Source organism: Phascolarctos cinereus, unplaced genomic scaffold (genome assembly GCF_003287225.1).
Source record: "Phascolarctos cinereus isolate Bilbo 61053 unplaced genomic scaffold, phaCin_HiC Scaffold_4;HRSCAF=312, whole genome shotgun sequence".
Taxonomy (NCBI): Eukaryota; Metazoa; Chordata; class Mammalia; order Diprotodontia; family Phascolarctidae; genus Phascolarctos; species Phascolarctos cinereus.
The window spans coordinates 588,425,967-588,438,227 of record NW_027555847.1 but is presented as its reverse complement, the minus strand read 5'-3'; the positions used below and the strand labels follow the sequence as shown (position 1 = coordinate 588,438,227).

Here is a 12,261-nt window from a genome sequence, read left to right as displayed (position 1 = left end):
GCTTAAAGGGGAAGAAAGCACTGGCAACTGGGTGGACTGGGAAAGGCCTCAAGGTAGAAGTGGCAATTAAGTCTTGAAAGAAGCCAGGGATTCTAAAAGTCAGAGGGAAGACATTCCAGGCATGGTGAACAGTCAATACAAGGCATGGGTATGTGGAATGGGGCAAGTCTACTATTATGTCTGGACTATAGAATGAGGGAAATAATGTATAAAAAGACAGGAGAGATGGCAAGGGCTTAGGTAGCAAGGAGCTGTAAATGCCAAACAGAGGACTTTATATCTGATCAAAAGGTAATAAGGGATCATTGGAGTTTATTGAGTAGAGGAGGGTAACATGGTCAGTTGTATGCCTTAAGAAAATCAGTTTGATAGTTGTATAGAGGATGGATTAGAGGAGGTAGAGACTTGAATCAGGGAGTCCAGTTAGAAGCCTATTATTACAGTAGTACAGACTAAAGGATAAGGGCTGAATTAGAGTGATGATTTTGTGGGTAGAGAGAAAAGGAGATGCATCTGAAAGATGTTGTGGAGAAAGAATAGACAAGATTTGGTAACTTATTTTTCCTGGATTAATTAGACATGCATTATTTTCAGAAGACAGGAATAATATTCACTATGACTGTAACAATTTATAAAAAGTAGTGGGGAGAGAGATAAGGTGGTCTATTTAGGGTCAGAAACCAAAACGCTGAGGGAAATGATTGATCTTAGGAGTCATATGAATCGCATGTGTCAGTAATGTGCTGTTGTGAGAACAGCCTAAATGATACTTAGTTTTATTGAGTATGACATGTTAAAGACTTCACAGTTGCTGTGTTAGTATTTAGATTATTGTGTCCATTTCTGTTCAGTTTCTCAACATCTTTTCTGAAGTATTATAGAGAAGGTCCAGAGAAGAACATAAAAAATTAACATATGGGATACAAAAAAGTTTGAGAAAAAATTTGGGAACCAACCTAGAGATAGAGAAGGCTTAAGGTAAAGATTTCCAATTTGGTGTTTAATCTGTGTTTCCATGTTTCTATTGAATATAATTTTTATTGCATTGTGATCTGAAAAGGACACATTTAATGTTTCTGCTTTTATGCATTTAACTGTAAAATTTTTATGCCCTAATATATGGTGAATTTTTGTAAAGGTACTGTGTACTACAGAAAAAAAAGGTATATTCATTTCTATTCCCACTCAGTTCTCTCCAGTTATCTGTCATATCTAGCTTATCTAAGATTCCATTCACATCCTTAACATTTAAAGAAATTTTTTTTGTTATATTTATCTAATTCTGAGAGGGGAAGGTTAAAGACACCCACTATTGTAGTATTATTATCTATTTCCATCTGTAATTCATTTAACTTTTCCTTTAAAAATTTAGATGAGTTTGATGCATATAGGTTTGGTTTTGATACTACTTCCTTGTCTATGGACCTTTATTATAATGTAGTTTCCCTGTTCATCTCTTTTAATTAAATCTATTTTAGCTTTAACTTTGTCTGAGATCATGATGCCTATCTTTGCTTTTTTTTTCTACCTCAGTTGAAACATATTAAATTCTATTCCAGCCCTTTATTTTAACTGTGTATTTCTCATTTTTAAATGTTTCTTATAAACAACATACTGTAGGAGTCTGATTTTTAATACATTCTGCTATCCATTTTTGGTTTTATGGGTGAGTTCATCCTATTCACAATCAAAGTTTAAAATTTGTTTCCCTTCATCCTATATTTCCTATCATCCTTCTCTTTTTAGCCTATCCCCTCCTACCAGTCTACCTCCCTAATCCACACTCTTTTAAGAATCTCTCCTTTATCCTTTCCCTTTGCCCTCCTATTCTTTAATCTATCCACCTTCTGAGAATCCCTCCCTTATCTTCTCCTGCCACCCTCCTACTTCTTAATCTACACTTAATCTACCCTTCTAAAAGGGCTTCCTATCTGGTCCCCTTGCCCTCCTATTTCATTATAAATTTGGAAGACTTTTATACCCTTCTATATGTGTGCTATTTCTTCTGTAACCCAGTTCTGACGAGAATGAGGTTCCTAGCACTGCTAGCCCTCTACCTGCTCCTGCTTCCACTGTAACAGTTCACAACTTATTTCTATGAGGTAATTGCTCCATTTTACCTCTCCCTACCCAATTTCATTTTTTAGAATCATTCCGTCATACTCAACTCAACCCTAAGTCTGCTGTCTATGTATGCTCTTTCAAACTACCCAAATAACAACACTCTTAAGAGTACAGATACTATTTTCCCATATGAGAAGTAAACTGTTTGATTTTATTGAATCTCTTATAATTGATCTTTAATGTTCACCTTATGTTTCTCCTGAATCATCTTATATGTCAGATTTTCTATTGAGTTTTGGTCTTTTTATCACAAATAACTGAAAAATTTTCAATTTATTAAATAAACCTTTTTTTTTCCAATTCAGGATTATACTCAGCTTTGCTGGGTAAACTATTCTTGGTTGCAAACCCAGCTCCTTTGCTCTTTGAAATATAGTGTTCCAAGCCCTTCAGTCTTTTAATGTAGAAGCTGATAGGTTTTGTTATCCTTATTGGTATTGGATTCAGTGCTAATAGTTTTGTCAGGCATGTTGCTTATTTATAATATAATTTATGCCAATTTGTTATCTATTAACATATGTCTTTAGAAAAATGATAGATACTATGTGAAGGAGAGAAATCTGAATAACAAATTATACTTTTTCCTCTCACCTTTGGTAGAAAACAGCTGGTTCTTCTCTGTTCTTGTTTCCAGAAAACAGTACACTTGATGATAAAAGTTTCTTTTAAGATAATCTGTTTCAAAAGTACTGATGTTAAATGGTTTAGATTTAATGTAGGAAAAAATATTCTAAAGCCTTATATTAGCCTTGCTGTAACTGCAAAGGAATGGAGGAGACAGAACTCTTGTTTTCTGTTCAGTGGAAAAGCATGTGAGAAAATGTATGGCTTATTACAAATGAAAAGTGAAAACAAAAAGTCTTGCTTTTTAAAATTGAAAAACGTGGGACAGCTAGGGGGCACAGTGGATAGAGCACCGGCCCTGGAGTCAGGAGGACCTGAGTTCAAATGTGGCCTCAGACACATAACACTCACTAGCTGTGTGACTCTGGGCAAGTCACTTAACCCCAATTACCTCACCAAAAAAATAAATAAATGAAATTGAGATATGCATGAGATGTGACTCTGCAATTGTGATATATAAATTGTAATTAATAATGATAAAAACACTTTTCAAAGAACAGCTATATGAGATTAGTGGTCCACATGTTATTCTCATTATACAAGTGAGAAAATTGAGCCACAAGAGTTGTTATTCTTATGAAATTAATTGTACAGAAAAACATAATAAATATTAAACTCTGCCACTCAAAATTATCTTTGTGTATAAAATACATACTATTTTGTCTGCATTTTATGTAAAATAATTTTATAAACACATTTCTATGTATTGACTTAGTCTGCATGTTTCACTTTTCATAATGGTATGGTTTCCATTTTGTTAATATATACCATGGTTTATTTAGTCTTCCCAATATAAAGTGTCTATATACAAATAACTTTTTTTCTACCTTTTGGATTATTTCCTTGAGGCTAACATCCAAAAAAAAATAGAACAGGTTTTATTTTTGTGGTTGTTATGTTTAGTGCTTGATTACTTTCTTCAAAGACTGAACAGTGTATAGTTATTCCACACGATATAAATATATGTTTCCTCACCAGTTCTGCCAACTGTTTTTTTTTAATCATTTTACATTTTTGTTAATTTATGTGTGTGTATGTACGTATGTATTATTAAGGACTGTTAAGGGGTCACCTGAACTTGTCTTTTTGAGTTGCCATATTTTCCCTGTGTGTCCTTGGGAGTCAAGACAGGTGCTAGACAGTCTGCACTAGGCTTGTGCATCTGGGACCCTTGTAGATAAGCAGACCATTCTATCTTCATGGTCTAGTGCAGGCTTCTTAAACTGTGGGTCCCGACCCTATATGGGGTTTAAGAAGTGCTGAAGGGGTCATGAGTAGAAAAAGTTTAAGAAGCCCTGGTCTAGCGGTTCCCAAGGGAAAAGAATGTGGCTTTTGCCATTGCCTTGCTCCTCCCCTTTGGAGGGATTTTGTTCTTTTCCTTCCTTTCCCTCTTCCATGCCATGCCCCTTTAGGTGGAAATTCCTGTTACTTCTTCCTACCTTTGTCCTGCTGTTATAAAAATGCAAACTTTTGTATGGATTGTGAACTCTTCGGGTTGCACATGCACATTCATTTCTCTTCTAATAAATCTAGTTTTCACATAAGTTTCATGAGGTTGTGATTGCCTGTTGACAGTGTATGTATGTGTATGTATATACACATATCTACATATGTGTGCAGATATATATATATGTGTAGATATGTGTGTATATACAAAGTCATATGACTTTGTATTATTTTCTGTAGTAATGAATCTTGTCAGTTTTTCCCCCATGCAATGATTTATTATTTTATTTCTTCATGTGTGTGTTGATCTCCTTTGGTCACTTACCCAATGAAAACTGGGTACCCATTTAAAAAAATTATATTTGTATCTCTTCTTCATATATTTGGATAGAAGCTGTATCTGCTAGTATTTTTAGCATATGTCTCTTCCTATGCTGTTACTTTGCTTTTAATAATCTATTACTATTATATGAGCAAAAACATAACTTATGGCTTCAAACATATTTATCTTGTCTTAGAAGGAGTGAGAAGTCAGTCTTCTCTTTTTAGTAGTCAGAAATTTATTTCCCCTCCATTCCTGGGATCAATATGTTATACTGATTTGGTTTCACTTTGGATTCAAGCTGATCCTCTGCACTGATATCTCAGTGTCATATCAATATTTTAGTGAATAGTCATTCCTTTTACTTTTTGCATTAACTTGTGGCTTCTCATACAATAAATTCTTGTAACAAGAGGCAGAATAGCCATGGTGGCAAGAACTTGAGCTAAAGAGAAGAATCAGAACTGAGGCCTGACACTGCCCTTTTTAGCCATGTGGCTTCTGGCAAGTCATTTTAACTGCTCTCAACTTTTGTCTTGTTGGGTATAAAATTAGGATACTATTTGTAGAACCTACCTTTTAAGCTGTAATGAGATAATAAAGTGTGATGTAAATGATATCTTAGAAATTTGAATATATTTCTGGAATTTCTAATCCACTGACCATTTTTTTCCTCTTTTTTAGCCAAATACTATATTTCATGGGCCTTTTTTTTTAAACAAACATAATATTTTTGCCCCACAAATTTAATCACTTTCGGAAGATGCAAGCTTATTTTGCCATTGTTCAGTATATTGCCATTGTACAAAAACACTTTGGAAACTGCCTTCAGAACCTGTGTCAGCCTTTCAAATAACCTAATTGATGACATCTTCATTCTGGTGCTATAGATTTGACTTGAAACACCAGGTTCTTTGTAAGGAAGAACTTCCCAGCAGCTAGAGCTGTGCAAAAGTGAAAATGGGCCTCCTGGTAGAAGCAGGCTCTCCCTCCCTGAAGATAATTGCTCGAAGCAAAGGCTCCGCAGCTTCTTGTTCTGTTGTAGAGGGGATTCTTGGCCAGTAGAAGATAGGACTGGACTAGTTGACCCCTGAAGTCTCTTCCAATTCTGAGTCCGTCTGATTCATTTGGAAATAAGTCCGGATATCCAGATTCATCACTGATCAGAAATGAGTTATAAGTGATTTTCTTTTGTTGTTTGTAAACTGACTCTAAAGACAATACTAAAAGAAGGATTTAAAACAACAATAAGAATAGCAACAGATTTTGAGTAACAGCATTATTTTGGTGGTAAATGTGCAAGTAACTACTTTGAAGGTAACAGTATCCATTTGTATTTTATATGTTCGGGTGTGTTTAATAAAGAGCCAGTCATGCTACTTTATAGTCACAATATGTAGATAAATATGACTGTGATCTTGACCAAAAAATTTGCAAATTTTTTTCCTGGTTTCATAGTACAATAGTTTTTTCCTTTTTAAATTGTGGCCAAAATGTTAAAAGGCTTGTAAAAAATGTCTAGTTAATACTAAAATGCTGACCATATTTTTTTCTTTCCAATAACAGCTAAGCACATCTGTCTTTGTAGAAGAAATTCTAAATGACTTTTAAAGAAAGAAATACCAATGCAGATAACAAAGATAAAAAGTGAAAAAAGACCTTTTATCTTAGTGACATAGTGTTCCTTTGTGTAGATGATGTGATTTCTGATAATTACACTGATAATCCATTTAACTTTTTTTAAATGAGTAATGAGGAAAAAAATAAAATGAATAGAGCCAAAAAAACTCAGGACTTTTTTGTCTTCACTGTGATGTTAATTGTGGTACTTGTAGAATTAGGCCAGGATTTTTGTTTTGTTTTTATTTTGGCTAACATTGTCACTTTGTTATACTCATTAATTTTATTCATTCAATAGATGTTTATTACGACATGTTAAAGAATTAAATGAAACCAATATACTAGCAGTAAATTTTCTCTCTCTGATGCATACATACATAAATATGTTTACATGTATACTTATCACCTAGGGTGGCTTACCTTGAATCAAAAAAGTTCAGTAAGACAGACATCTCACGGATGATTGTAAATGCACCATATTTGCTGAGTTTTCCAGTGGAGAGACTGGATAACAGATTGGGCTTTTTCCAGAAAGAACTTGGACTGAATGTGCAAAAGGTAAAGGGGAAAAATATTTAAATGTATAAGAACCTGTTATGGCTCCAGTAGCATTTGTAGACTCAGAATCATTTGATTCTTGCCTAGAAAATATCAGCTGCTTTACCCACATGTTCATATGAGTAGAATGCCTCCTAGAAATGTAAAGCCATGACACAGAGATTAGTTTTTTTAGAAGTAAATATGCATGTAGACAAAATTTAAAAGTCACTTTGGCAGAACAGATTGTGTGTGTGTGTATAGATATAGATGTATCTTGGTCTTTATTTTGGAATCTGAATTTCTCACAGATAGGATAATTAAGTCACATTTCAAATTGTTACTGAGGTCCAAGGGGAAAAATTTTCATGATGATATTTATATATACAAAGTGCATATTTAATAATAGCAAAACATTTGAAACTGTCCCAGTACCCAGCAATAGAAAAAATGGCTAAGCAAGCTACCATCTCTTTGTACCCCTGAATGCTCTATAGCTATCAAAAATGATAAGTATCTAAATTATGTTGATACTTAGAAATATGTATATAATGTTAGGTAAAAAAAAAATCAAACCCAAAATAATTGCTGATTATAATCATATCAGAATGGATGTATGTACATCAGGTTTAAACACCAAGACTAGTTTCCAAATGAGTCACACTCAAGAATTGGAAGAGACCTAAGGGGACAACTTTTTCTCCTTTATCCAAACAAGGATCTTTTCTACAGTATAACCAACAAATGATCTCCTAGCCCTTGCTTTGAAGACTTCCAGTGAGGGGGAACACAATACCATCTTTGGACCTTGCCCATCTGCCATGCTGCTTTCCCTTCCTCAGTACTACTGCCATGAACTGAACATAGAAACAATTCCTCCTTTATGTGTGCTTTCCTGGTTAGAATGTGAACTCCTTAAGAACAGGGTGTGTTTTGATTTTCTGTTTGTATCCCTACTGCTTGGCACTGTGCTTGCATAGTAAATGCTTAATAAATGCTTTTCTATTCCATAGTTTTCTTACTAGATTATTTTTCTATAAAGTGTACTAAGTTCATAATAATTTTAATAGTTTAACATGTCATTGTTCATGCTAGAATAAATGTTGCTTTCTAAAACTGATTGAATTTTTATGTATTGTGATAATGGATTATTTTGTTTTTTAGACCAGAGATCTAGTTATTCGTCTTCCACGACTATTAACTGGAAGTCTTGAGCCTGTGAAAGAAAATATGAAGGTAAGGATTTTTTCTCATTTTTTCAAATAAGTCGATCCTTGCCTTAAATTATTTTCTTTTAAAGGATTGACAATTTGCCTGTAGTTTCGTCTAAGACAAGTAGAGTTTTGAGACTTTGTATTTTTTAAAGTAACTGTAGCTCCTGTAAAAGTATTTCTGAAAGGATTGCTTTGTTTCATCTAGACCTCAAATCCCAAGCTGCCATCAGCATCTGGGAGTCCTCCTTAAATGGAGGTTCTAGAAAGAGCCATCCAGTTGGAATGAGAGGCCATAGGGGTCAAGGGTGCTTCTAATGTGTGGATTCTAGGGCTGGAGAGTGGCTTCAGGATGAAGAGCTGTGGCACGGTGAATGAAGTCCAGAATGCAGTCTGGAGAGGAATGAGCAGGCGATCTAATTATAAGTCACAATTCCACTTCTGACCATTGACTCTGTTGTGACACTCCAAGAAATATGGATTTCTTTGTCAGGCATCTCATCCCTAGCACTGTCTACAAGGCTAACAACTCCTTCTCTCATGTCTTGAGACACAGTGGACATGGAGGAAGAGTCAGCATACTCTTTGATCTTGACTGCTATTAAGATGCCCTTTATTTGCCACCAACTCAGCAATCTCTTCTCCTTTGAGGTTCATTTCATCAGTTTATATCATCCCATTCAGATCTTTGCTGTGGCAGTCTGCTGGCATCCAGGTTACTCCATCCTTTCTCAAAGAGATGAATCCCTGGCTCACAGCCTTCCTCGCCACTCCAACCATTCATTGCCTTATTCTCGGTGACTTCCAACATTCTATCAACCAACCAATCAATCACTCAAGAAGCGTTTATTAAGCATCTTCTGGTGCCAAGCATTGTGCTTTGTGCTGGGGATATTTTTTAAAAATCACTGTGAAACACTCTTTGTCTTCTAGGAATTTTAGCTAGAGCAAGCAAAATGCCCACATATAGGCATATACAAAATAGATAAAAGGTAATTTAGAGAGAAGGGCATCAGCAGCTGGGGATCTCAGGAAAAACTTCATGTAAAATAATAACAGTGAAGAGCGAAATGAGCAAAACCAAAAGAACATTGTATACAGTAACAGTAATACTGTTTTAAGAACATCTTTGAGCAAATAAGTCATTTTGACTATTATAAATACCCACATTAGCTGCAAAGGACGTATAAAGGATGCTATCTGTATCCAGAGAAGGAACTGGTAAATAGAAGTATGTGTAGAATGATTTTACATGCATATGTAAAATGTATATATTTGTTTCTTATGGTAGCCATCTGTAGGGGAGGGGAAGGAACAAAAAAAAAAAGAAGAAATTTGCATGATGACTTTATTATATATTTAAAAGAAACAGCAGGTTGTACATAATAGATTTGAAGTTTCATGTGCAATCATTTTATTATATAATTTTATTATTTATTGTATTTTTATTATATAAAAGCATTTTGTTATGGAAATGCTTGTTTTATTCCATAAATTTAAAATAAAATAAATAAAAAATTTTTAAAAGATAGTAACAATTTATGGTTTGCAGAGTGATTTACAAATATTATCTCATTTGATCCTCACAACAATCCAGCAGTATAGTGTTCACTGTTCCATGTGGCTGAGCTGAGCCTTCAAGGAGACTGGGGACTCTAAGAGGGAGTGAGAGGTGGGGAAGGGTATAAGAAATGATTTGTATTCTGGGCATGGGAGAAAGCAAATGCAAAGACATGGATATGGGACATGAAGTGTTATACATGTTATACGTGAGGAACAAGGCCAGTTTGGCTAAACTATTATGTATATGGGAAGAGGAGTAGTGTATAATAAGCCGGGAAAAGTAGGTCAGACCCAGGTTGTATAGGCCTTTATGTATCAAACAGAGAAACTTCTGTTTGATTCTTGATAGGGAGCCACTGGAATTTATTGAATGGGGTGGGGGTAGGAGAATGGGGGATCAGAACTGCACTTTAGAAAAATGAGTTCCGTAGCTGTGTGGAAGATAGATTATAGTGGAAAGAGACTTGAGGTAAGGAGACTAATTAGGACACTGTTTCAATAATCCAGGCAAAGAGGTCATGAAGGTCCAAACTAGGGAAGTGACTGTGTAAGTGAAGAGAAGCAATCAGATGTGAGAGATATTGTAAAGGGAGAAATGACAGTATTGGGCTACTGTTTGGGTAGGTGGGATGAGTGAGAGTGATGAATTGAAGATGACACCTAGGTTTTTACTTGGATGATTGGAAGGATGGTGGTACATGCCCTTTGACAGAAATACTGGAAGTTTGACAGAAGAAAGTTGGGAGGGAGGGAAAGATAATGAATTCTGTTTTAGACAAGTTGAGTTTGAGATGGTTCTAGAACATCCAGTTTAAAATGTCCCAGAAGCCAGTAGTTTCCAAAGTGGAGGCCCAGCCTGGTGGGCAGTGGTACAACCCTACAGCCAGCCAGTCTGAGGGTGAGAAAATTGGTCACACTCCACTCTTCCCACAAGAGCCAACTGCTGGTCTTGTCCCTAGTGTAACTGCGCTATCTTCTTTGTCCATTTCATAAACACTGCTCCACCTTCCTCCCTCCTTAATCCCCAACCACCTGTAGGTGTATATGTGGAACAGCCATATTTCCTTGTGGCTCTGGCTATATGTATGTGCGTGTGTGTGTATGTATGCATATATTCTTGTGCGTGTCAAAGAGGTGGAGTACAATGCTGCTCTGTGGATAAAGTGATTTTAATTGATTTAACTGTCCTGCTTTAGTATTTGTTGTTTCTCTGTGCAGAATATAAGCTCTTTGAGGGAGAGAACTTTTTATTTCTGTCTCTGTATCCCTCACATGTAGAAAAGAGTAGATGTTTAGTAAATGTTGGTTGAAAAAAATGAATGGACATTGGCATCTCAAACTCAGAATGTCTAAGATGGAGCTTATCCTAAACATTCCCCTCCTGTTAGGGCATCACTGTTTTCCTAGTCACCCAGATTCTCAATACCAATATAATTTTTTGACTCTCACTCCCCGTCCTAGCATTTCTTCATACCATCTGTCCCTTCTCTCCCTTTCTCTGTACTAGCTACCTGTGTTACTCTAGCTTAGGCCTTGTCACTTCTTGCCTAGTCTCTTTCTGATTGATTTTCTTGCTTCTTCTAGTCTCTAGTCTCTCCAAACCACCTTCCACACAGCTGCCTCAATGATCTTTCTAAAGCATAGATCTGACCTGCCCTGATTTAAAAACCATCAGGGATTTCGTTGTGCTTCTAGGAGAAAATAGAAAATCTCAGCTTGACATATGAGAACTCCCCAGTTATGATGCTAACCTTTTTCATCATCACCATCACTGTCACCACCAGTACTGGCTTTAGTGCTTTATAGCACTTTAAGGTTTGCAAAGTGCTTTATGTGTTATCTCATTCAGTCTTCACAAACAACTCTGGGAGGTAGGTGCTATTTTTATCTCCACTTTAAAGCTGAGGAAACTCAAGCAGACAAGGTTAAGCTACTTGTTAGAGTCACTTAGCTAGTAAGTGTCTGAAGCTAGATTTGAACTGGAGCCAGGCCTGACTCCAGGCCCAGCCCATCATCATCAGCGAAAGGTTCAAAGGACCAACTTCCTCCTGAAGGAAAACTTCTATCCCACAAGGGATCAGGATAACTTGCCACAAAATTCTAAATGCTTTGTTTATGATCCAGTGTGGATTGAGATATCATTTCTTATTTAATTCAGAAATGTATGTAATTTATTTTTTGTTGCGTTTGGGTTTTCTTAGGTTTATCAACTTCAACTTGGCTTTAAACATAATGAAATTCAGCACATGGTGACCAGAATCCCAAAGATTTTAACTGCAAGCAAAAGGAAACTAACAGACACGTTTGACTATGTTCACAATGTGATGAGCATTCCCCATCATATTATTGTAAAATTTCCACAGGTAATGCATATAATAACTTCTCTGGAAAAGTTTTTATAACTTGTCTTTAAATGCAGTCAGAGCTGGCAAATCTGTACAACTTTGGTAAATGTACATATACATGAGTTCATTAGACACTCTGGAGTTGAATCTAAATATAAATGTGTGCTGGCAGTTTTCTCCCTATACATTTGAAATTATTTTATTCTAGTAAAATCTTTATGTGAGAGGCAGCAGCCTTGGAGTAAGCAAGACTCATGTTCAAGCCCTGTCTCAGACACATTCTAGTCATGTGACAATGGGCAAGTCACTTAACCTCTCAGTGTCTCGGGCAAGTCACTTAACCTCTCAGTGTCTCAGGCAAGTTTCTTAATTGATAGCTTTTGTTTTTATATCATCTCCATTTCCCAATGTATCCACCTAACTTGTGTCTTATGGTAAAGAATGAGAAAGAAGAATTAACCATCATATA

General features: G+C 35.7%; 1 protein-coding gene across 1 annotated transcript in view; it reads left to right on the top strand.

Annotated features, from left to right (window-relative positions):
- MTERF3 (mitochondrial transcription termination factor 3) overlaps positions 1 to 12,261 on the top strand; it is a 52,835-nt gene that overhangs the window by 27,378 nt on the left and 13,196 nt on the right. The window contains exons 5-7 of the mRNA XM_020968862.2: positions 6,547 to 6,694; positions 7,838 to 7,909; positions 11,649 to 11,810. Coding sequence (XP_020824521.1) covers positions 6,547 to 6,694; positions 7,838 to 7,909; positions 11,649 to 11,810 — 382 coding nt within the window. The remainder of the gene's footprint in view (positions 1 to 6,546; positions 6,695 to 7,837; positions 7,910 to 11,648; positions 11,811 to 12,261) is intronic.